This window comes from Dipodomys ordii, unplaced genomic scaffold (assembly GCF_000151885.1).
Source record: "Dipodomys ordii isolate 6190 unplaced genomic scaffold, Dord_2.0 Scaffold36, whole genome shotgun sequence".
NCBI lineage: Eukaryota > Metazoa > Chordata > Mammalia > Rodentia > Heteromyidae > Dipodomys > Dipodomys ordii.
This window is the reverse complement of record NW_012267252.1, coordinates 4,595,029-4,619,707: the sequence shown is the minus strand read 5'-3', so window position 1 is coordinate 4,619,707 and position 24,679 is coordinate 4,595,029. Positions and strand designations below refer to the sequence as shown.

Below are 24,679 nucleotides of genomic sequence, written 5' to 3'. Positions count from 1 at the left end.
CCTCGCCGCTGCCCTCTTCGTTTGCAATCCCCTGGTCCGCCTCCAGGGGCACGCGACCCCTGCAGCCAGAGAGTCTCTGGAGCGCTAAACGCTGGTGGGCAGCGTGGAGGAGCGGGCCTCTGTCCGTGCTCCCGCCTGGAGGAGCTCAGGTTACTACTTGTTTACTGGATGGCTGCCTTGGCAATGGCCTCTGCTTGTTTGACACCCTGGGCTCCTACCCAGGATCCACAAGCTCCTCAAGCAGAATCTCAACATTGCTATCCTTTCACAACCACCGTCCTGTCGAGCCCGTGCCACTTCCGTGTCCCCATCTCTCCCCAGGCTCTCCTCCAGAATCTCCTTCGTCTCAGTCTCCTCACGCCCCCAGCCCTCGGCTGGGCACCCACAGACCTTAGCTACAGGTCCTGGGATATGGAGAGGCCAGAAGTCTCAATGCCTGCCAGCATCAAATGAATGAATTCTATAATCAAATGAATCCCTGCCAGAACAACGAAACAGTAAGATTTCATTCTCGTCCTAGTGTCCTGGGACCAGCTGTCCTGCCCTGCGGCAGGACTAGAGAGACATCTGACATAGAAGGATGTACACCCCCCCACACACACCCCCCATAGAGCGTGCCAGCCGCACACCCTAGCGCCAGTCTGCGCTGCTGCTCTTCGCTGCTGACAGTCTCCCCACGGAAGCCTCAGATAACCACCGTGGCTGGTTGGCAATTCCCTGAACTCAGGTAGCTAGCTAGCGTGGCCCGAAAGCCGGGGGTCCTAGCGGCAAGTTTGCGAACCAAGAGCTACGCCCCAGGTTTGAGCGCCGGATGGGGCGGGGTCAGAATTGGAGCCGGCTGAACTCAGCCGCGCCAGGCCAGGTGACTAGCGGAGGTTCCCTGCGCCTACGAGAGGAGCTGGGAAGGAGTGACTGACAGCCTCACTAGCCAATTGAAGCTCGCGGCCGCGCAGACCCGCAGCCTCACTAGCCAATTGGAGCCCACGGCCGCGCAGCACACTCCTATCCCGCAGCCTGGGGGCGGGATTCCTTGCTGCGGCACTGGCTCGCACGCGCGGGCGTGCAGAGCCCGCTGGTGCAGAGCAAGCCAGCAGGTGAGTGGGGTCGGCCTAAGAAGTGAGGATCCGAAGGGTCCGCCCGGGGTGGGGGCTGCATTTCTGGGTCCCAGAGCTGCTCTAGAGGACTTGACCCCTGGTTTGGGACTGGTGGTTTGGGGGCTCTCCAGGAGATTATTCTGCCCCAGAGTAGGAGGGGTTCGTGCAGCCGCTTTAGAACCCGAGCCCCACGCTTGCCCTCCCCCTCTCGCCCCAATCTCGAGGAAGGGGCGGGGATGCCCTTGACTGCAGCTGTCCCAGGTCCTGAAGCCCTGGACTCTGGCTCCTACCCGCATACATAGGAGAGGTGCTGCAGTAAGCTGTCCTGGCCCCTCATTTTTTTCTCACCAAAGGCCCACAACAATGCTATCTCCACTCTCTCAACCTCTACTGAGAGGACTGGGGACGAGACCGAAGACTCAGCTGAGAGCAGAAATGAGGGGCGAAGTAGTACTCCCTATCCATCTTGTTTAAATGGCCCCTAAGGTCAGTGGTGGTTCATGACCCTGGCAGATTCTGGTCTAAGGGTAGGAGAAGTAGGGAGCTGGGCTGGCCTAAAACATGAGAGAGCAAGATGCTGAAACCATGAGGAGGGGGTAGAAATTCTGAGGGCAATAAGGGCAGCATTTACACCCTCTCCCCCAACACCTGCTCTCCCTGCCTAGGACTGGAGCAAATAGTCCTGAGAAGTGCAAGTGAGGAGCTCCGCCTCAAGCAGTCCTCAGCCATACACCGAAGGTTCATGGAGCTCAGAGCATCAGGAATCAGGCTCTGGAGGGCTAGTAGGTTCCTTCTGGACCTGTAGGACACAGCCCCAGCCCAGCCACCATGGCCCGTGGTTTCACAGTGGGCTTTGACCCACTGGGTCCAGGAGAACTCAGCTCTGGCTCTCTAAGCTCCCTCTCTTCCCGAGGCCACCTGGGCAGTGACTCAGGCTCCACCGCAACACGATACCTGCTGAGGAAGCAGCAGCGGCTGTTGAATGGGCCCCCCCGCGGAATCCGAGCCTCATCGCCCATGGGCCGTGTCATACTCATCAACTCCCCCATCGAAGGTGGGTGCAGAGTCCAGTCATTGGCTTGGGAAGGGGAAGATGGGAGACAAGGCACAACCAATTTGGTTAGGGGAACTCAAGAGATAGGAGTCTTAGGGAAGGGAGGGCTTCTGGGAGCCCATTACTCTTCCTTATCTATCCTTGGCTCACTTCCAGTCCAGTCTTTAAGAGATTCAGGAGGGGTGGGAGGTGGAAATGTGGGGACAAGGAAAAATGTGTGTGGCCTGCTAGCCCCTCAGTGAGCAAGGCGGGTATTAAGCTGGCCCTCCTATCCCATGGACTCTGCCTTTCTCCAAAGCCATTTATGTATGCCAATTGTGTGATCGACTTTAACTGTTAAGAGTCAGAAGGAGAGCCAGGTGCCAGTGGCTCACACCTATAATCCTAGCTACTCAGGAGGCTGAGTAGGCTGAAAAGTCTCCAGGAACCCTTATCTCGAATGAACCACCAGATAACTGGAAGTGCTGCTGTGGTTTAAAGTGGTAGAGCATAGCCTGGAGCAATAGAATTTAGGGACCATACCCAGGCTCTGAGTTCAAGTCCTGTGACTGACCAAAAAAAAAAAAAGTCAGAAGGAAGGGTCTGATGGTAGATCAGTAAATGTTCGAAAGATAAGGAATTAGGAGCACTGAGGGCCAGGGAGGGATCCAAGGGCTGGCATTACACAACCTAAGTTTGTGTGGTTGCCTGACGTTGCCATTACACACCAATTCTTTTTTTTTTGGGGGGGGGGTCCGGTTATGGGGCCTGAACTCGGCCTGGGCACTGTCCCTCAGCTCTTCAACTCAAGGCTAGCGCTCTACCACTTGAGCCACAGTGCCACTTCCGGCTTTTTTTTCTGTTTGCTTATGTGGTTCTGAGGAATCGAACCCAGGGCGTCAGGCATGCAAGGCAAGCTCTCTACTACTGAGCCACCTTCCCAGCCCCTACACACCAATTCTATTGCCTGAACTAGTTAGGTCTTTGCAGAAGACTTAAAGAGATAAGGCTTTTATCTTTACCCTTTGGAAATGCAGTGTAGGAGAACTTTAGAGATGGAACAGCAAAGATAGCTGGCAGTGAGATGCAGCTGTCACCCACAAAGGTTGGAAGTGAACAAATCACAAAGCATGGCTAGGCAGCCACTTAGGAGACAGACTGGCCACAGTAACAGATGTGAGGCGCCGGGGCTGGTAAGCAAGACAGGACCTTGAATGTGTATGGGGGGGAGGGGAGGAGAAGCAGGGAGCGGGCCTATAGGTCTGGGCTTTCTGTGCGTAGGACAAGATAAACATCTCTAGCTCCTCTCCTCTTTCTTAGCTAGCCAAGCTTCCCTGGCTAGATCCCAGACTGGACTTTTCAGGCCCTGTTCCTCAACTCTGACACAGCTGGGTATCTCTGTAGTCCCCTGCCACCCCCATCCCAGATGGTTGGAGCAAGGGGAGTATATGTTCTTGGGACACACTTTTCTTCATCAACAATGTACATGCTTGCTCCCATTATCCACCATTGGTGCCTCACCCCTGGGTTAGCAGCAAGGCACTGCTGAGGGTCACCATTGCCATGTTGGTCAGGGAGCAGAAGTTTCCAAAGGAGCTAGGAGACAGAGTAGAGGGGCACACCGTAGCACTACACTTGTTGGTCCAACTCTGTTAAAAGAACTGTGCCACAGGCCAGGCTCCAGTGGCTCATGCCTATAATCCGAGCTACTCAGGAGGCTGAGATCTGAGGATCTCAGTTCAAAAGCCAGCGCAGGCAGGAAAGTCCATGAGACTTTTTTTTTTTTTGGTCATAGGGCTTGAACTCTTGAGCTACAGCACCACTTCCAGTTTTTCTGGTGGTTTATTGGAGATAAGAGTGTCCCAGACTTTCTTGCCTGGGCTGGCTTTGAATCTCGATCCTCAGATCTCAGCCTCCTGAGTAGTTAGGATTACAGGTGTGAGCCTCTGGCAGGGCCCATGAGACTCTTATCTCTAGTTAACCACCATAAAACCAGAAGTGACTCTGTGGCTCAAGTGATAGAGCGCTCTCCTTGAGCTAAAGAGCTGAGGGACCCCGCCCAGGCCCAGAATTCAAGCCCCAGCACTGACCAAAAAAAATAAAATAAAATAAAAAGTAAAAAAGAAAAAAAAAGAACTATGCCATACATACCCCCAACACCCACCCTATGTCCATATATGATGTGAGGGCTATGATTATTGCTGTGAGCATCTGGTGCCTGGCTTGACATCTAGACGTTTAAGAAAGCTTTCCCTGGAGCTGGGAAGGTAGCTCAGTGGTAGAGCACTTGCCTTGCATGCCTGAGGCCCTGGGTTCGATTCCTCAGCACCACATAAGCAAAAAGAAAAAAGCCGGAAATGGCACTGTGGCTCAAGTGGTAGAGCGCTAGCCTTGAGCTGAAGAGCTGAGGGACAGTGCCCAGGCCCAGAGTTCAGGCCCCACGACCGGACCCAAAAAAAAAAAAAAGAAAGAAAGCTTTTCCTAGCTGAGTGCCAGTAATCCTAGCTACTTAGGAGGCGGAGATCAGGGGATCACAGTTTGAAGCTAGCCTGGGCAAGAAAGTCTGCAGGACTCCAGCAAACTTACTCCGAAAAAGCCAGAAGTGGCACTGTGTTTCAAGTAGTAGAGCGCTAGTCTGAGCACACAGAGGCTCAGCAACAGAGCCTAAGCCCTGAGTTCAGGCCCCAGTACCAGCAAGAAGAAGGAGGAGGAGGAAGAGGAAGAGGAGGAGGAGGAGCAGCAGCAGCAGGAAGAGGAGGAAGAGGAGAGGAGGAGGAGGAGGAAGAAGAAGAAGGACTTTTCCTTATAAGATCTGTCTCTATCTTGGGCGTGGTTCTGCCCTCTATACCATAGCTCTGCAGCCACTTGAAGTCCAAGCTAAAGTACCTGCTCAGCTGCAAGGCAGAGTCCTGACTACCCCCACTGTACCCCACTGGATGGAAATTTGAACCTTCTTTTTTATTTATCTGATTCTCATAATTGAAAGATTTTTTTTTCCTTAGGAAAGAGAACCTGGGAAACACAGTACACACACAGTACACACACACACACACACACACACAAAACTTCTTGCTGTTCTAACAAGAAGTTCCCATGCTTTCCATGGATCATGGTCTCAAAATCTCTTCCTATTCTGTCCCCTGTTGAGGACCTTAAGTGCTTGCTTGTGTGACTGTGCCCAGTAACCCCACCTTTGCAGGGCTCAAGTTGGAGAACCCAGGGTCCTTATTGCGCAGAGTAAATATGGGGATCATACCTGTGTCCCCATCCCTACAGCCAACAGTGATGAAAGTGACATCATCCATGCAGTCCAAGTGGAGAAGAGCCCCACAGGGAGGCTGGGTTTCAGCGTGCGCGGGGGCTCTGAGCATGGCCTGGGCATCTTTGTCAGCAAAGTAGAAGAGGGGAGCAGTGCAGGTGAGTGCGGTTCCCCAGGGGAGGTGCTGGTTTGAACCCCTTTACCTCATTGGGGAGCAATGGGTCCTATGGTTAGAGGTAGGAAAAGGCCTCAGTTCTGCAGGCCTCTGTGGGAACTGGGCCCACTGGTGGGCAGCATGGATTAAGGGACAGATCCTAGAGTTTACTCTGAGGACAAACACTTGGAAGGAGGAAGCTCAGTTTTACCCCACGGAGCTCTCTCCCACTTGTGCTACAGAGCAGGCTGGCTTGTGCGTGGGGGACAAGATCACAGAGGTGAACGGGCTAAGCCTGGAGAGTACCACGATGGGCAGTGCTGTGAAGGTTCTGACAGGCAGCAGCCGCCTGCACATGATGGTGCGACGCATGGGCCGTGTGCCGGGCATCAAATTCTCCAAGGAGAAGACCACATGGTAAGCACCCCCTGTCCTCGCCCTGGCTTTGCCCCAGGTTCCCCCCAACCCCACCCATGGTCAGAAGAGCTCTCTGTTTGTCCTGTGGCCACTGGAAACATAACATCCCTGATCTGTGTGTGTGTGTGTGTGTGTGTGTGTGTGTGTGCATGCTGGTACTAGGGCTTGAACTCAGGGCCTGGGTGCTATCTCTTAGCATAGTTCTGGCTTTTTGCTGGTTAACTGGAATTAAGAGTCTCATGGACTTTTCCATCCAGGCTGGCTTCAAACTGCAATCCTCAGATCTCAGCCTCCTGAGTAGCTAGGATTATAGGCATGAGCCACTGGTGCTTGGCTAAGACCTGACCTTGAAGTGAGGAAAGACTGTACCTCCGCAGTTCTTCCCCACTGCTCTCCTCTCCAGTTCTAGGGCCTGGCCTCCCTCCCACTACAGCCATGCAACCTGTGCATACAGCAGTCTCTCTCCACTGGGACCTTGTAAGAGTCACAAGTGGGGCCCTAGGGCTAGGAGTGAAAGGTAGTGTAGAATATACACTTAGCATGCTCTAGGCCCTGGGTCTATCCCAAGCAAGCAAGCAAGCAGAGAGGGAGGGATAGAGGGAAGGAAGGAAGGAAGGGAGGGAGGGAAGGACGGAGGGAGGGAAGGAGGGAGGGAGGGAGGGAAAGAAAAGAGAGAAAGAGAGAAAGTGAAATGGGGCCCTGTGTATTATGGCTCAATGAAAAGAGGTGATGAGGACATTTCCCCAGATTCCAAGTTTAAGTCCCACTGAAGATCCCAGGCCTTGGAGTCCTCCAAAGGCAAATTCTGCTTTCTAACACAGCTACCAGGGCTGCTGGGAGAGGAGGTGGGGGGCTGGAGGCCTTGGCTGAGGATCCCCTGATGCTGTCCTAGGGTGGATGTGGTGAACCGGCGCCTGGTGGTGGAGAAGTGCAGTTCCACGCCGTCAGACAGCAGCTCAGAATACGGCGCACGGCGCATCGTCCACCTGTACACCACCTCTGATGACTTCTGCCTGGGCTTCAACATCCGAGGGGGCAAAGAGTTTGGCCTGGGCATCTACGTGTCTAAGTGAGGGCATGCTGAAAGGAGAGGACTGTAGGCTGAGCACGGAATGCTGCATGCCTGGGGATCGGGCTCAGTCACCACAAGGGGGCCGAGGAGCATGGCTGAGCATTCCCAGAGTCAAAGGTTCTGTCTGCTGATGTCTGTCTCATTCCAGAGTGGACCATGGTGGCCTGGCTGAGGAGAATGGCATCAAAGTGGGAGACCAGGTCCTGGCAGCCAATGGTGTTAGGTTTGATGACATCAGCCATAGCCAGGCTGTGGAAGTGCTAAAGGGCCAAACGCATATCATGTTGACGATCAAGGTGAGCAGCACTGCAGGTCAGAGAAAGACCTTACTAAAAGAAGGACTTCCCAGACCACCCTGGTTCTGTTTGTTTGTTTGTGACAAGAGTCTTGCCTCAGACGCAACTGTGTAGCACCCAGGCTGGCCTTGACTTCACCATTCTCCTGCCTCAGGCTCTCAGGTGCTGGGATTACAGGCATGCACCACCACACCTGACTCATTTTAGTGCCTAATTATGCTCCTTGCTCTGCCATTTATGCCATTTCCAAACCCACATGGAATGGAGTGCAAGCATTGTCCTCACCCCATTTTGCAAAAGGAGAAACTAAAGCTCAAAGAGGCACAATAACTCAGAAACTAGTCAGTCATTCAGCTGGCTCTAGTACCCCTTCTTCTGAATGGTGGGGGACTCTGGTTGAAAGAGCATATGTCCCAAGGGAAATGTGGACTGGTAACTGTGGCTTTGGGCAGCCTTCGGGATAGGCATTGTCATGGTATAGGGCAAGGAAGGCTGGGTGAGACACTGGATTTCAGGGAAGTGGCTAGCTTCATTGTTCATCTGGGTCTCACACTTGCCTGAGGACTGGGTGTATCTCATGCTAACTCCTTCAGGAAATGACATCTCACTCTCCCCAAGTGCTCTGCCAGCCCCTACCCTCCTTTCCTTCACTCTTCTTGCCATTCAATGCCTCATCTTCTCCTTATCCCCCACACACTGCCCCTCTTTTCCACATCCATTTCTCCCTTTCCTACCTCTTGACCTGTCCCAGACTCCACCTCACTTTCTCTTTGCCCCTATTCATTCATTTAGTGGTACTTTTGAGCAACTACTGTGTTAGGCACTGAGGCTACAATAGGAAACAGGCAGGCCTGTGCCAAGAGAGACTAGATGCTGTTAAACGGTGGCTGATGCTCTCATGCATCAGCTGAAAGGTGGGATAGAGTCTTTTAGGACAGCCCTTGGAACTGGGTGGGTATATATAAGGGCAGGCCTCTCTGAGGCAGTGATACTTAAATTTAGATCAAGGACAGCTGAGCGCTGGTGGTTCATGTCTGCAATCCTAGCTACTCAGGAGGCTAAGATCTGAGGATCACAGTTCAAAGCCAGCCTGGGCAGGAAAGTCTATGAGACTCTTATCTCCAACTAACCCACTGAAAACCAGAAGTGGTGCTGTGGCTCAAGAGTTGGAGCACTCACCTTGAGCTGAAGAACTCATGAACAGCACCCAGGCCCAGAGCTCAAGCCCATGATTGACAAAAAAAAAAAAAAAAAAGATCAAGGACAAACTAGTGAACTGGGTGCTGGTGGCTCACACCTGTAATCCTAGCTACTCAGGAGGCTGGATCACAGTTGGAAGCCAGCCCAGCAGAAAAGTTCATGAGACTCTTATTTCCAATTAGCTAACAAAAAGTTGCAAGTAGAGCCGTGGCTAAAATGATAGAGCACCAGCCTTGAGTGAAAAAGCTAAAGGACAGTGCCCAGGCCCTGAGTTCAAGGCCTATTACCAGCACTTAAAAAAAAAAAAGGCTGGGAATTTGGCTTAGTGGTAGAGTGCTTGCCTAGCATGCATGAAGCCCTGGGTTTGATTCCTTAGTACCGCATTAACAGAAGAAGCCGGAGGTGGTGCTGTGACTCAAGTGGGGTAGAGGGCTAGATCTGAGCACAGAGAGGCTCAGGGACAGAGTCCAGGTTCAAGTCCCAGGACCAGCAAAAAAAAAAAACCCAAAAACCAAAAAATTAGTGAAGCAGACAAGCTGAGGGAAAAGAAATAGGCAGAAGGAAGAGGAGGTGCACAAGTCCTGAGGTACAATGGAACTTGGCATGTTTAGCAAGAAAATAGCCTGTGTTGGGGCTGGGAAGGTAGCTCAGTGGTAGAGCGCTTACCTTGCATGCATGAGGCCCTGGGTTCGATTCCTCAGCACCACATAAGCAGAAAAAAAAAGCCGGAAGTGGCGTTGTGGCTCAAGTGGTAGAGCGCTAGCCTTGAGCTGAAGAGCTGAGGGACAGCGCCCAGGCCCAGAGTTCAGGCCTCACGACTGGACCCAAAAAAAAAAGAAAAAGAAAATAGCCTGTGTGATTAAACATGGTAGGTTACCCCTGTCCCATCTCTCCTCTATTCTTTCTTTTTGTGTGTGTGCCGATACTGGAGCTTGAGCTGGGTCTTACATTCTCACTCAGCTTTTTTTACTCATAGTTGACACTTTACCAATTGAACTACACATCCAGTCCAGCTTTTATCTGGTTAATTGGAGATAAAAGTCTCTCAGATTTGTCTGCCCAGGTTGGGTTTGAACTATGATCCTCAGATCTTAGCCTCCTGAGTAGCTAGGATTATAGACATGAGTCATAGATGCCTGGCTCCCTTCTCTATTCTTACCCACCCTTCTCCCTTGCTCCTTTTATATCCACCATGCCCTCCCCAGGAGACGGGCCGGTACCCTGCCTACAAGGAGATGGTTTCTGAGTACTGTTGGCTGGACAGATGTAAGTGCCTCAGATCTCCAAAGATGGGAGGGCGAAGGCTGAGGCGTTAGGGGTGGGGCCAAGGACAGGGATGAAGATGTGCTGAGATCTTCACACAGCCCAGAGCTATTCTCCTGAGGGCTGGCAGATTCATTTCCAGGCTGTTCTAGGGTCTTGTCCAAGGTCTTACCCAAGGCCATAGGTGTTTTGCCCAGTCTCTCTCACAAGACACGGCAGAGCTGAGAAGCTCATTCCATGGCTGCTACCCGAGATTCCTTCCTGCATCCCCAAGCTAGGGGTAGTCTGCAAGCCTCACAGGGCCCTGAGGAAACACCAGGCAGATGCTGAGGTGGCCCTGCCTTCCCCTCCCTGCAGTGAGCAACGGGGTGCTGCAGCAGCTGTCGCCAGCCTCTGAGAGCGGCTCCAGTGTCTCCTCCTATGCCTCCAGCGCCCCCTGCAGCTCGGGCTCCCTGCCCTCAGACTGCATGGATGTCTGCCTGGGACCTGAGGATCTGGATGGCCACAGCCCAGGCTGGGGACGGGCGGACACAGCCATGCAGACAGAGCCAGATATGGGGGGCCGCATGGAGACTTGGTGCAGCGTGCGACCCACTGTCATCCTCAGGGACACAGCCATCCGCGCTGACGGCCCCCCTCCAGCCCGTCGTCTTGACTCTGCCCTCTCAGAGTCCCCCAAGACTGCTCTGCTGCTGGCCCTCAGCCGACCCCGGCCCCCCATCACTCGATCTCAGAGCCACCTGACCCTGTGGGGTATGTGGGGATGGGCTTCTGCTTTCTCCCCAGAAACTCCAAAAACCAAAGCTGAAGTGGTCCCAACCTTCCCTTTGCTGCTGTCTTTGGTGCAGTCCTAGCTCCAGAATATAGTCAGACCTTGCTCTGGACCCAAGCCAGGCCTGGGTTCCAAACCCACCTTCAGTCTCAACCCCAGTTCTGGTCAGCTCTGGGCTCTAAAAACCAGTCCTAACTCAGTCTCTCCAGCTTGGAATGTCCATACGTATTTTCTCTTTCTCTCCCTCTCTCTCTCTTTCTCTCTGAGGGAGGGGTGGAAAGCTAGAGAAGGAACCCCCCCCACACACACACACTCTGCTGCAGATCCTGTCTGCCCCGGCCCTCCCTGTTCTCTGCCCTTTGTCCTCCTCTGCCCACCCTCCAGCCCCCTGGGGGTTTCCTCATATCTGCAGAGGAGAAGAAGCAACGAAAGAAAGAGAAGTCATCAGGGTCCCCTGAGGAGAAAGGGGCCCTACAACGCTCCAAGACGCTGATGAACCTCTTCTTCAAGGGAGGGCGGCAGGGACGACCAGCAGGGGATGGGCGCAAAGAGGCCTGGACACTGGACAGCGGGAGCCCCACCAAAACCCGCCCTCGCCTGGACCTGGACAAAGGTAGGCACCAAGTCCAGTAGACAGGAAAGTCCACCTGGCAGTTCCAGGTTGAAATCCTACTCTGCCTCACCACTGTACCCTGTGAGCCTCAGCGTCCTCACAGGTAAAATAGAAGCAATACTATCTCCCTAGGAGTCATGGGGAGTGAGTTAGCAAATATGAGTCACTTAGTATCTCTTCCAGCACACAGAAGGTGCTCAGAAAAAATGTGGTCTTTGTCACCTGCCTCACCTCCCATTTTACAGCATGGGAAAGTGATAAGTTGTAGCCCAATAAGGAAGTGGACAAGCTGGGCTCAGAACCTGTGCTCTTGGTGGTGGTGGTAGTGGTAGAGTGTATTTTTGCAGACCATTTGGTTTCAAATCCTCTAGCCAGAGCTCCACCGGCCTGACCAAGTTCTAGACCTATCCTTGAACAAGGTCTTTCTAGAACAGGTCCTAAGCTGAATGGCCAGCTCAGGGTGTACTTTATATATATATATATTTTTTTTCATTGTCTTTTTGTTTATGTGGTACTGAAGAATTGAACCGAGGATCTCATGCATGCTAGGCAAGCACTCTACAACTAAGCCACGTTCTCAATCCAGGCTGTATTTCTGTGGGGCTTCTTCCTGAAGACCCTTACAAGAGGCTTGCCCCCACCCCTCACCCCCACCTCGTGAAGCTCCAAGCCCAGACTAGACCAAGAGTGGATGCATTGATGCAGTACCTGTGGCAGAAACTCAAATTTGCTTTATAAAGCCCCTTTTGGCCTAGATACTGACTTAACGGTGTGGATAATATTATCAGATAGGGGTCCCTCAAGTCTTTTGGTTCCATTTTTCCATTAGGCTTGCTTCACTTTCATTCAGACTTTGCTGATATCTATACAAGATGGCTGCCATTATTTAGCAACCCTAGAAGAGAGAAAGCTTCTCCTTAAATAGTTCCAGCTGAAGCCCCAGGACAGAAACAGTGAGAGCATCCATTGGGGTCCACCAAACTGAGCAAGCCACTATGATGTGGCTCACATATGAGGTGCTTTCACTGGCCAGTCTGGGTCCTGTGCCCACCCAGAAAGTAAAGAAATCAAATCCTCAGGATACTGTTTCCCATAGGAAGAGTGGACATTGGATAGACAAAAACAAGCAGAGAGTCAGGACGGTGCTCCTCCCTGGGGTTGGGCTTTCTGAGGCTTCAAGTGACAGTCCTCGGGGAGACACCTTTCCATGTGAGGGCTGGCTAGACCCCTTCTTACTCCTCCCTCTCTCTTCCTGCAGCTCCTGAGGTTCTGCTCTCTCCTGGCTCTCAGCCTCCCTCTCTGGCCACTTCCTTCTCTCCTTCCAAGGCTCTTCTTTGCCTCTCTATCTCCTAAAGGTAGGTACCCAAACCCAGTCCTTGGATATAGCCCACGCTACATCTTCCCTGGATCTGTACCTCTCACTGACTCCCCATTGCCTATGAATGAAGTTCCTATTGGAGCCCTCAGGGCCTGGTCTCTGGCCCCTTGTGCTGCCTACTTCCAGTCAGAACATTCTACTCCAGCCTATCCTGAGCCCAATCCCAACCCCATCCAGACTGGGTAGCCTACAGGTGACCCTCTTCTTCTTCACAGCAGGAGGTGCAGGGCCTGTGCAGAAGTTTGTTACCTGGAGACTGAAACGTGGTAAGTCAAGCATCTCAGCCTGGTCCTTGTGACAAATGAGAGCTCCATGTTCGAGGCAGCTTAGTAGCTTTGGACTGAACTCATTTGGGGCAAACATGGTCAGGTAGAGAGGTGTGTATGAGGGGTAGCTCAAAGGACTGGACTAGAAGAGGGGTTTATATACAGTTAGGGAGTGTATTTCAGAGCTTGCATTGGGACTTCCAAAACAAGATTTCTGGGCTGTAAAGGAGCCTGTTTAGGACTCCAGTGGAGTATAACAGTACGTTTTACTTATGTATTATTATTTATTTATGTATTATTTGCATGTTTATGCTGATGCTGCTGGGGTTAAACTCAGGGCCTCTTGCTGACACCTGGCTTTTTCACTCAAGGCTAGTACTCTTACCACTTGAGCCACACCTTCCCTTCCTGACAGTATATTTTTAGGACATACTGGCTAAGAACCCATTAAGGAACACACTGGCATGAGGTCATTGTTGGAGATTAAGCAACTGGGGTTGGCACTCCATTAGTGGGCAAGTTGCTATGGAAGCCTATGCCCAAGCTAGGATTTTGTCCAGATATCTGGGTAGGTTTCTTGATTGTGGAGTCTGATTCCTAATGACAGAAGCTCCTGCCCCACCCTATCCCACCCCAACAACTCCTGGCTATTTCATCATGCCATTTTTGCTCTGCTCCACAGATCGGGAGAGGGGCCGAGCTCTGCTCTCTACCAGGTCTGGGAGCCCCTCCATCCAGTTGCCCAGTGTAGATGAGTGGGTACAGACATGGGAGAGCCGACGGCCCCTCATTCAGGACCTAGCGAGGCGGCTGCTCACTGATGATGAAGTGCTTGCAGTCACCCGCCACTGCTCCCGGGTAAGCCTCCAGCTTGTATGCATCCTATCCCATGGTCTCTCAGATAGTATCCCCATTGCATGGTTATGCAGTCTCCTAATCTCTCACTTATTCAGGCCACTGACCAGTCCCTGGACTTAAGGCTAGAAGCAGGTAGTCAGTAAAAGCAAGAACACACACACACACACACACACACTCTCTCTCTCTCTCTCTTATACACACACACACACACACACATCACACCAGGCTCATTGCCAGAAAGGGGAGATCACCAATAACCTGAATCTTAATACTTCAGTGGCAAATCATACAGACGCTTCAAAAGAAAAGAGCACAAAGAATAATCCAGGATGCATACTTTTGGGGTGTCATCTGGGAAGGCCTTCCTGAAGATGTGACACTTACGATGAGAGAATCTAGACCTACAGAGGAATGATGAGTAGAAAGAAAGCGAGTCCCTGCAGGCACCTGCCTGTACCCTATCTAAACCCCTAGACTTGTCCCCTTCTTCATCCTCTTCTGCTCATTGGGCAGCCAGCTAGTTCAGGCTTATGCCAGACCCCTTCTCTATTACCCAGATAAGCAATCCTATAACTCTGCTACGTGTCAACCCCCAAATACCTGCCTGTTCTACTCCATACAGAACCAAAGAGCCCCAGGGAAAGATGTGAGTTAGTTTCAAAAGACTGCATAGAACTTGGAGAACTGGAAGGTCTTCTCTTATCCCTCTATACTGTAGTGGGTTCCCAGTAGAGCATATGCATCTGCTTGCACCGTGTGCAAATTGAGAGGTTTCAGAAAATTATGTGTGGATTCCTCCACTCCTGCCTGGCTCATGGTGGTGCTGAATGTCTATCTGTATGGTGTATGCATTGGCAATAAGTGCAGGAGTGTGTCCATGTATTGCCACATGGAGCCTAAGATGATTATTCATGATTTCGTTTACTAAGGCCTACTTCGCAGCATAGTTGCCAATGGAGTCAGTTTATGTTGAGGAGGGAGGCAGTATGGGCTCTGAACTAATCTTGGGATGTGTCATGGCTCCAGTGAACCTGCAAGTCTGAGCTTTGGCCACTAGGTGGGGCTCTGTGTCTGTTTCTTTGGCCAGTGCTTGAACTGCACTCTCATCTCTGCCCCTCCAGTTCTCAGACCACCATCATGTCGTCTCTCTGTATTCTCCATATCACCTTTCTGCTCTACGTGCTGTCCAAGCCTGATCCAACCACCACCCTCAACATCCTCTGGGATAGAGCCCTACTGCACGAATGTGCAGACCTGCGCTCTTTATTCTCTGAACTTTCTCTACACAGGCACCACATCAGCAATTACAGACTACCTTTCAGATCACTTTATACTCCCCATCCACCTCCCAATTCCTTATTAGGTAGAATAGAGTACAAGTTGCTTTCCCTCATGTTCAAGGCCCTTCCTCGTTCAAGGCCCTTCCTCGTGACTCCCCAAACTGCTAACTTTCCCTTTCCCTGTAATCTTCTCATGTTGGCTACAGAGTTACAAACTTGTTTTAGGGCTATTAGTCACATAGTCTGCACACAACACATGGCCTATGGCCATGTTACCCTACTCATTATTCCATGGAACATTTTCTTCCTAACATCCATGCTTTTCCCTGTATTGATCTTGGAAATAAAGTCACTGACTCCAAGAAGCCTACTCTGATTTTCTACCCTCTTCTGAAATTACTACTTTCCCCCATTGTCATGGTTTGCAGTTCACTGCTGTGAGTGGCTCCCCTGACTCTCATTCCCACATCTGAGATAAACTCTTTACTATTGTGTCCTCACTGCATTTAGTGGATACTGAATGTATGCTTGTGGACTTGAAGGATGTATGCTAGTTCTATGCAACATGTCTCTCCAGACAAAAAATACACATACATATGTATAATACATATATATATGATATATATGTGTGTGAATCCTGTAACCTTGTTGCAGTTTAGAGCCACATACATAGTTAATATTTTATTTTATTTATCTCCAAATATTTCTCAGTGACTCACTCTGACCACCGAGAGCATGCCCTGTGTCTATGCCCAGAAGAGATGGTCTGTGTGCATGTCCCTGAATTTGTCTCCCTCTTACCACCAGAGGGCAGTGTACTGTCCAAGTAGAGTGGTTCAGTGTTTTAGTTGCTGGGATATGTATGAATCCAGGCCGTGCCAGGCGGAGGTTGTTGACTAGAGAGGCGTTCTGTAGAGCACTCTTCCCCAAGGTTTCCATTCCAGCTCAGAACAAAGACTGAGACTTCCAGGCCTAGAGCCTAATATTAGGTTCGGTTTCCTTCCTTCTGTCTGGGGAATGGAGATGGGGAGGGGAGTCCAGTCCTGGTGCATGCTTTTCTAACATCAGAGCAGGTGAAAGTCAGATGTATTGGGTTCCTCATCCTAATCTGTATGACTTTTTTTTGGTTGTGGGGGGGTGTTGGTACTGGGGCTTTAACTCAAGACCTCAAGCTCACAGTTGGTGCTGTACCACGTAAGCCACAGCTCATCTTCTGGCTTTTTGCTGGTTAATTGGTGATAAGAGTCTCACAAACTTTCCTGCTCTGTCTGGCTTTGAACTTTGGCCCTTACACCTCAGCCTCGTTGGTAGCTAGAATTACAAGCTTGAGTCACCAGCAGCTGGCGCAAAGGCCTTTCTGACCCTTAGTTTTCTCATCAATAAAACAGGAAGTTAATTTTGTCTCTCAGGGTGGCTGCTGAATAAGAGGTCCTATTAAAAAAAAAAAAAAAAGCTTGGAAAGGTGTCTGCCCCCCAAGCTGTTGTTGCTGTTGCTATTTATTACAGATCTACTGTATTACTGCCATGATTATTTCATGCCTCCAGAAGGTCACCAAGATAAGAACATCCTGTGGCCCCTGGGTTGGATGGGGAGGGCTGGATGGGTTCCAGGGCACGCAGGGGGTCCTGGCCTTTCTTCTCCCCTGGCTCTGGATCTCCCACTGCTGTGTGACTGTGATACCTCTATCCACAGTACGTGCATGAGGGTGGTGTAGAGGATCTAGTGAGGCCCCTGCTGGCCATCCTAGACAGGCCTGAGAAGCTGCTGCTGCTGAGGGACATCAGGTAAGGAGGGGCTTGAGGGGCGGGCTCAGGGACAGGAAGGGGATTCCTGATACCTCCCCCCAACATCCCCAGGGCTGAAGCTCCTCCTGATACCTCCAGAACTGAGCCCTGGTCAGCCTGCATCCCTTGCCTTCCCCCAGGAGTGTAGTGGCCCCCACGGACCTGGGCCGCTTTGACAGCATGGTGATGCCTGTGGAGTTGGAGGCTTTTGAGGCTCTCAAGAACAGGGCAGGTTAGTAGCTGGGGACGGTTCTAGATCCTGAGCTCTGAGCCAGGGGTAGAGGGGGAAGGTCTCAGGAGAGAGGGCAGCAGAATCTGTGAGCCTCTTTATAGGCCCACAGGGAGCTGGTGAGGTGTGCCTGGCCTCTGACCTACTCTCCTCTCCAACCAGTGTGGCCTCCTGCTTTGAGACCAGCTCGGCAAGACACACCGCCCAAGCGTCACCTCATCACCCCTGTGCCTGGTCAGTCAGAGTCCTAGAGCCCAGGGAGGGGACCCAACCTTGGGGATACTAGGACAAAAGAGAACAAGCACCTATCCCTACCCCTGACATGGGGTCTTCAAAGGTACACTGAGAGTTCCCTAGGTTCCCTGGAGTATAGCAGTGTGCCCCAGAACCATTGTTACAACTCATCACCACCTCTACTATTTCTTCTAAGTGTTTTTAACTCCCTTCCTTTTAAAATCTACTCTCAGACATGTCAAAGTAGAACTAAGGTAGGTGCTGGTGCCTCATGCCTGTAATCCTAGCTACTGAGGCTGAGATCTGAGGATTGCAGTTCAAAGGCAGCCTGGGCAGGAAAGTCCATAAAACTCTGATCTCCAATAAACTACCAAAAAAAAAAAAGCAGGAAGTGGAGCTGTGGCTCAAGTGGTAGAGCACTAACCTTGAGCAAAAAAAGCTCAAGGACAATACCCAGGCCATGAGTTTAAGCACCAGGACAGGCACAAAAAAAAAAAAAAAATTAGGGGGCTGGGAAGGTGGCTCAGGCTTGCCTTGCATGCATGAGGTCCTGGGTTCGATTCCTCAGTACCACATAAGCAGAAAAAGCCAGAAGTGGCGCTGTGGCTCAAGTGGTAGGGCACTAGCCTTGAGCTGAAGAGCCGAAGGACAGCACTCAGGCCCAGAGTTCAGGCCCCACAACTGACAAAAATTAAAGTAGAACTATATGACAGTGTAAGATTTTATTATAACCCCTGGGCTTTGTCTACCTTCTCCAGTAGGCAGTGTCCTTTCTTTATTGCACTAGGCCTGAGGAAACCAGGCCTCACTGTCACAAACCCTAGCCCCACACAAACCACAGCAAGACTAGAACGTAGTCTGGGCTGGGAGTTGAAGAGGGGGCCACCTGACCTTGGCCCTGTTTCCCAGACAGCCGTGGAGGTTTCTATCTTCTACCTGTGAATGGCGTCTCAGAGGATGATGGAGAGCTGAGGGACAGGCTGGGGGACCTCCAGGTTTCTCTGAGTGCCTCTGGCCCCCGCCACCATCACAAAGGAATCCCTCCTTTACAAGATGTGCCAGTAGATGCCTTCACCTCAAGCCGAAGTGCACGCACACCTCCTCCTCAGCCACCCCCAGTGGCACCTCGGCCCCCAAGACCTAATTGGCTGTTGACAGAACCTGTGAGCCAAGAGGACCCTCAGCAGAGCCAGGGCCAGGCCCCAGTCCAGAGTTGCAGCCGCAACCATAGCCGGGGTCGAGGCAAATCTCCAGGGCGTAGGCGCTCCCCATCCCCAGCACCCATTTCCAACTCCAGCGCAGTCAATGGGCGCTATCACAAGCCTCGGAAGGCTCGGTCCCCCCTACCACGACCTCTGGATGGGCAGTCAGACAAGATGGGGGCCAGACTAGGCCCCCCAGAAAATGGAACTGGGGGGACTGAGGCAGAGGCCACAAAGGCCCCTATTGGGCAGCTGAAGACCGTCACGCTGTCGAAGATGAAGCAGTCCTTAGGTAAGTCCAGATGGAGCTGGGTGGGGAAGGGTGGATTCCTGGGTCTAGGTGAGGTTGGGCTTGATCTCAAGTCTGAGCCCAGGAAAACAAATCTGGGGGGTACTAGCTGGGGGCGGGGAATCTAGATTTGGAGAAGGTTGGGATTTGGAAGATTTGGGATTTTTTTTTTTGGGGGGGGGTCCGGTCGTGGGGCCTGAACTCTGGGCCTGGGTGCTGTCCCTCAGCTCTTCAGCTCAAGGCTAGTTAGTGCTCTACCACTTGAGCCATAGCACCACTTCCGGCTTTTTTCTTTTTGCTTATGTGGTGCTGAGGAATCGAGCCCAGGGCCTCAGGCATGCAAGGCAAGCGCTCTACCACTGAGCCACCTTCCAAGCCCCTTAAGGGATTTGGAAGATTTGGGAGCTGAGACGGAACAGTAACAAAAATGCAGGGTTTGGAATATATTGTGGGCCCTGAACTTGGGTATGACATCCTAGGATTCTCTGGGAACTCAGAACTTTGGGGTGTGTCACTGTGCTTTTGGTCATCCCCAGGCATCAGCATTTCTGGAGGCATTGAGTCCAAGGTGCAGCCTATGGTGAAGATAGAGAAGATCTTCCCAGGGGGCGCTGCCTTCCTCAGTGGAGCCCTGCAGGTGGGTAAAGCTCCAGGCCACTCCTAACTAAACCCCAGAGTTGGAAGTCTGGCTGGGTGTAGGGCTGCTCCTTGCTCACCTTCCAGCCAGACATGTTCAGGCATAGGACTAGTTGTGGGAGGTGGCTTGGGGGTACTGGGGTCAGTATGAGTAGGATGAGCAGGCCTAGAGGAGAATCTGTCCCCTGTGCTAGCCTGGGCCTGAGGACGGCCCATCCTGTTCCACCTCTGAGCCCTAAGGGACAAAGGGCCATTGTCTGTGCCCCACCCTGCCCCCATCAGATCCAGGCACAAAAGTCCTATTGTCCATCTCCTGCATTCAGAAGGGGGAGGAGTGATTTAGCTTGTGGAGGTGAGAGGCCACCCCTGAAGGTTTGGTGTTAAGTGGTGAAGATGAGAAAGGAGAACAGATTATCCCACCCTATTCCAGGCTGGCTTAGAGCTTGTGGCAGTGGATGGAGAGAGCCTGGAACAGGTAACGCACCAGAGAGCGGTGGACACCATCCGTCGGGCTTATCGAAACAAGGCTCGAGAGCCCATGGAACTTGTGGTCAGGGTACCTGGAGCTGGCCTGCTGCCCTTACCTTCTGGCCCATCAGCCCTCACTGATCGGTGCCTTCCAGACCACTCCTCTGCACAAGGATCCCTTGATGCTGCTCTACTTCCCCTCCAGCTCCCAGAAGCTCCTGGAAATGACCAGACTGAGGCCAGGCTCCTAAAGATTCCCAGCCCAGTCCCTCCTCCAACTCTTCACACTAACCCCAGCCTCAACCCACTCAAGGATTCCCATGACGTTTCCCACTGACCTGATCATCTCACCAATCCTAGGTCAACCTGCTGTCTACAGATTTTTTTCCTGTGAATCTCCCGGGGACTGAGGCACTGCCCAGGCTTGGCATGCCCTGCCTATCTGGAGCTCTGCACTGGTAGCTCAGATCTTCCCACTTTCTTTCCTCACAGTTGTCTGGCTCTGCCCTTTCAAGATAAGCTTGCTTGGTGTCCCTGAACAATGTGCTAGCCGGCAATCTGTGTCAACTGTACTCCTTGCTCCCCAAACGTTTAAGATAAGAAGGGGCTGAGAAATCTAAGGTCTGGAGCCTTCTCATGGTGTCTCTCCCACTCTCCCATTGAAACAAAAGATGCAGAGCCTTCAAGGGGTCCACACATGCAGCCCCAAGCAGTATTCAATGTGTGGGATGATGGAAAACTTTTCTAGTTCTTCAAACACAGAGAAATAATTCATATTGTGGTTCACTAGACCTCAGACTTTGAGGTCATTGGTCCTCTCCTCATCCTCCTTCACCCTCCCTCCCCTCCCCCCCCCACATTCAAAAGGGAACAAACGAAGGGGTGGAGATCTAACAGACCACCAGATGTTTACCCAGATGTTCACCTTTTTTAAAAACAAAAAAAATTTTTTTAATTTTTTTTCTTTGGGTTTGTACAAGAAATTTACAGTGTGAAAAATATACAAGTGAAAACGAGGCCATAAACCTGGGTGTTGGGTGGGTCTGCTTGGTCACAAACACAAATAAACAAGACATTGCTGAGTTCTTCCTTTGGTCTGACTTCAGCCCCCTTAGCCCAGAACAAGGATTTCAGAGCTGGGATGGGGGGGTCGGCCCCCAGTCCCAGCCCTGTTCCCCAACATGGGCAGGGTAGGGGCAGGCACATCGGGAGCAGCTGGTGCCATCTGGCTCTCTCTGGCTTTGGGAGTGAAGGGAATGTGGAGATGAGGGAGCCCCTTCCTCTTCCTAGCTCCCCTGGCTAGGGTGGGCGGGCAAATAGGACAATGGCTAGCAGTGGCATTGGCAGCATCTGGGGAGTGAAATGGGCAGAGTAGGTAGGAGCTTCTGGGTAGCAATGAGCACAGGCCTTCAAGGGGTGTGATCTTGGCTCTCCAAGTCACAGGGCCACGTTAATGCTTGGCAGAGGCCCAAAGGACCTACATGGGGCTGGGGGGGGGGTGTGGAGGACTGGCTCTGGGACTCTTAAGTTGGGGGATGCTCAGTGGGGGCCTGAGTGGACATATGGCTCCCACCTTCTTGGGCTGTGCTCCTTGTGGAGATGAAGCTCTAGATTTCTGTGGCAGTGATCTCCTCCAGGCAGATGCAGGGGGTGGGCTCAGCCAGGCCCAGGTCAGCAAGCTCACGGGCCTCCAACTCCAGACTGAGCTGCTGCAGTTCCTGTTCCAGCTGCCGGTTGCGCCGGTACATCTGGATGTAGTTGTGCTGCAGTTGCTTCTGGTACCGGATCACCTGCTCCTTCTCAGCCTGCCAGGCCATCCGCTCCCCCTCAAAGCTGTCCCTCTGTTCTTCACCTCGCCTCCGCTCCCGCTGCAGCTCAGTGCGCAGCCTTTCCACCTGCGCCCTCAGGCTGCCTCCGGCCCCAGCGGCTGCCCGCTGCACCTTGGCTTCATCACTCTCTGCCAGGAGGAATGGGTCAGCAGCAGCAGGTGGCACAGGAGGCTCCCGGAGCCCGGCTGCCTCTGTGTCCAACTGGCCAGCTTTCTCCCGAAGTCGCTCAGCCTCCTGGCGGTGCCGCTGTAGCTCCTGGGAACAGGTCTCCAGCTCGAGCTCCCGGGCTCGGGCTGCCTCCTGCAGGCCCCTGGCCCTGCCCTCACTGACACGCAGGGCAGCCCGGGCCTCCCGCAGTGCTACCCGCAGAGCCACCAGCTCGCTGCCCTTCTGAACCAGCTCTGCCTGAGACTCCTTCAGCTGCTGCTTCAGTAGAGAGATTTCACCTGACTTCTGGCATACCTGGGGATGAGAAATGGTTAGGAAGGATGATGAGAAGAGTTCTCTGGCAGGTTGAGCCTTGGGCATCACGCTAAGCAGAAGAATGGCAATCATTATCCTCACTTTAGAGAGATGCAAATGGAGGTGCGTAACCCTAGTGACAGATCTAGTCATACAGCCAGTAGCCTGTAGTCCTGGCTATTCAAGAGACTGAGATCTGAGGATCACAGTTTGAAGCCAGGCTAGGCAGGAAAGTCCATGAGCCTCTTACCTCCAATTAACCAACTGGAAGTGGAGCTGTGGCTCATGTGGTAGACTGCCAACTTTAAACAACAACAACAGCAACAAAAGATTAAGGTTCAGCATCTAGGCCCCGAGTTCAAGCCCCAGTACCAGCACAAAATGAATGAATATAAAAAAAGAGAACACAGAACTGGACCTTTTTCTTTCAGAGATGGTCTTATCAAAGAATCATGAAATCCTGGGGAAGAATACCACGTGGCTCTGGGGATAAGTGGTGGCAGGTGTTGTGGAGGGGGCGCAATTAAGGTAGTGTCCACGTGTCTAAGTAAGAGGCACGAGTGTCTTGAGTGTGAGTCAGTCTGCCTGGGTTCACATTACAAGACCTAACACAGGATGTAAGGAGACCCTCATCCAGATAGGAGGTCAGAGGGGCTCATCTCAGAGACGAGGAAGGATAAAGCCTCTTAGGAAGCTTGTTCAGTGTGTCTCGGAGTGACTCTCCTGCCTGCCTCCCTCCCACAGTCCAGCTCACCTCCCACTTGGTCTCCTCTAGCCGTGGCCCAAGCTCTCGCTGCTCTCGCTCAAAGGTAGCACAGCGCCGCTCCAGCTGCTCACGCTCTTGCAGCAGCTGTGCAAAATCATCCTGCAATTGCCGCTTCTCCTGCTGCAGCTGGAACACCTGCAGCTGCAGCAGCTGCTGAGTCCGCTGTGCCCTCTGTGTGGCCTGCTGGGCCTGTGCTGTGCAGTCCTCACGTTCTCGGGGCCAGTGCCTTGGCCGGAATTCCTAGGGTGAGAAGGTAGAACCCCCACATACCTCAGCCCTGGCTACCCCCATGCACTCATTGCTCTCTGGTGGCCTCCTGTCTGGGCTCAGGGAAGGAGAGCATCCACAAACCCAGTGACTGTAGTAGTGACGGTAGCAGGCACTTACATGGTATGTTGAACACTTCATACCCTTTGCCTGATTTAATCCTCATAAGTGGAACCAGAAAAATCAGTAAGGTTAGATAACTTCCTTGAGCCCCAAAAGCCTGGTACAAGGCAATGCTAGGCTTGACTCTTTTATACTCTCAGACCAAGGCACACAGCTGGGGGGCCCTGTGATTGCCCACCCACTCTGTCCCCTATAGAAATGCCTTGCATGATTCCCCGTGCCTCACCCGCCCCAGTACTACCCCTGACCGCACCTGGCCTGTGGCACCCTCGCTCTCATCCAGACTGTCTCGCAGCTGCTGCAGCTCTGCCTCCCGGTCTCGAAGCTGTCCTTCCAGAACACAGTGCAGAAGGGCTTCATCCGAAGGAGGGGGAGGTGGTGGTGGTGGGGGTGAGCGGTCCCCACAGGAACTATCAGGGGAAGCCCGAGGCCCACTGCCCAAGAGTCCCCCAGGCACACGGCCCCCCAAGGAACCTGTGCTCTTGCTGGAGGAGGAGCGGCCACTGTCGGAGTGGGATGGCCCAGTAGGGGCCCCTCGGGCTGGCCCAGGCAGTGCCCCCCGCCCGTGGGAGGAGAAGTGCATGCCCGGGGAGCTGGTGGCTGGCTCGGCACCCCCCGTGCTGTAGGTGGGTAGGCTGGATAGTGAATTTCGGCCAGAGTCAGACAGCGTCCCTGAAGGGCAGCCGCTGGTCCAGCCACTCAGTGCTAGGGGCTTGTCAGCAGCTGAGGAGGAGGAGGAAGAAGAGGAGGAGGAGGCAGGGCCTCCAAACAGCTGTGTCAGGCTTCCCTGGCTTCCAGACAGCCCGGCAGCTCGAGGACCCAGGAAGCTAGGCAGGGTCGGTGCCCCTCGAGGTTTGGGCAACACTGGTTTGAAGGCTGTTGGGCGAATCAGGATTTTCTCCATGTTCTGAAACAGGGTGCCATGCGACATTGAGAATGACCTGCTTTCAAAGCCACCATACTTATTCCCTGCCCGCCCCCCCGAATCTGGGGTCCCCAACCCCAGAAGTAATTGCTATCATTGGCGGAGGGCCTCCTCAGTTTTATGTCCAACAATTCAAAAGGTCTATTTGTAATCATTGCAACAGTCATATACAAGCAAAATATTATCACGATCTCCAAATTACACATGAGGAAGAAATGGAGGCTTGGCAAACTTAAAGACTTTGTCTAAAGTTAAAAGCTGCAGGCTAGCTGGGCACTGGTGGCTCACACCTGTAATCCTAACTAATCAGGAGGCTGATCTAAGAATCATGGTTCAAAGCCAGCCTGGGCAGAACTACCTGCTGTGAGACTCTTATCTTCAATTAACCATCAAAAAGCCAGGGGTTGGGAAGTTGGCTCAGTGGTAGAGTGCTTGCCTTGCATGCCTGAGGCCCTGGGTTCAATTCCTCAGCACCACATAAGCAAAAAGAAAAAAAGCCGGAAGTGGCA

General features: G+C 52.5%; 2 protein-coding genes across 2 annotated transcripts in view; one reads left to right on the top strand and one right to left on the bottom strand.

Moving 5' to 3' along the window:
* The first annotated feature begins 1,753 nt into the window (after positions 1 to 1,753).
* Positions 1,754 to 20,135, top strand: Pdzd7 (PDZ domain containing 7). The gene is made up of 16 exons (XM_013017588.1): positions 1,754 to 2,148; positions 5,404 to 5,544; positions 5,783 to 5,957; positions 6,850 to 7,026; positions 7,178 to 7,325; positions 9,731 to 9,791; positions 10,146 to 10,541; positions 10,973 to 11,173; positions 12,767 to 12,817; positions 13,500 to 13,675; positions 16,649 to 16,740; positions 16,881 to 16,972; positions 17,132 to 17,203; positions 18,113 to 18,697; positions 19,231 to 19,331; positions 19,761 to 20,135. Exons 1-16 carry the CDS (start codon positions 1,923 to 1,925, stop codon positions 20,133 to 20,135), a joined length of 3,069 nt encoding a protein of 1,022 aa, XP_012873042.1. The 5' UTR covers positions 1,754 to 1,922.
* A 586-nt stretch (positions 20,136 to 20,721) lies between these two features.
* The window catches only part of Lzts2 (leucine zipper, putative tumor suppressor 2), a 12,582-nt gene continuing 8,624 nt past the window's right edge, over positions 20,722 to 24,679 (bottom strand). Inside the window, exons 2-5 of the mRNA XM_013017887.1 lie at positions 23,499 to 24,152; positions 22,844 to 23,095; positions 21,372 to 22,089; positions 20,722 to 21,148 (exon numbers count right to left, since the gene is read on the bottom strand). Of these exons, the coding sequence (XP_012873341.1) occupies positions 21,406 to 22,089; positions 22,844 to 23,095; positions 23,499 to 24,149 (1,587 nt within the window). The 5' untranslated portion in view covers positions 24,150 to 24,152 and the 3' untranslated portion in view covers positions 20,722 to 21,148; positions 21,372 to 21,405. The remainder of the gene's footprint in view (positions 21,149 to 21,371; positions 22,090 to 22,843; positions 23,096 to 23,498; positions 24,153 to 24,679) is intronic.

What these genes read in the sequence shown, in the direction of transcription:
- Pdzd7 (XM_013017588.1), top strand. Translation starts at nt 1,923, where the DNA reads ATGGCCCGTGGTTTCACAGTGGGCTTTGACCCACTGGGTCCAGGAGAA. An exon ending in CATCAACTCCCCCATCGAAG is followed by an intron (nt 2,149 to 5,403) that starts GTGGGTGCAGAG and finishes CCATCCCTACAG; the next exon opens with CCAACAGTGATGAAAGTGAC. An exon ending in TCCTCAGTGGAGCCCTGCAG is followed by an intron (nt 19,332 to 19,760) that starts GTGGGTAAAGCT and finishes ACCCTATTCCAG; the next exon opens with GCTGGCTTAGAGCTTGTGGC.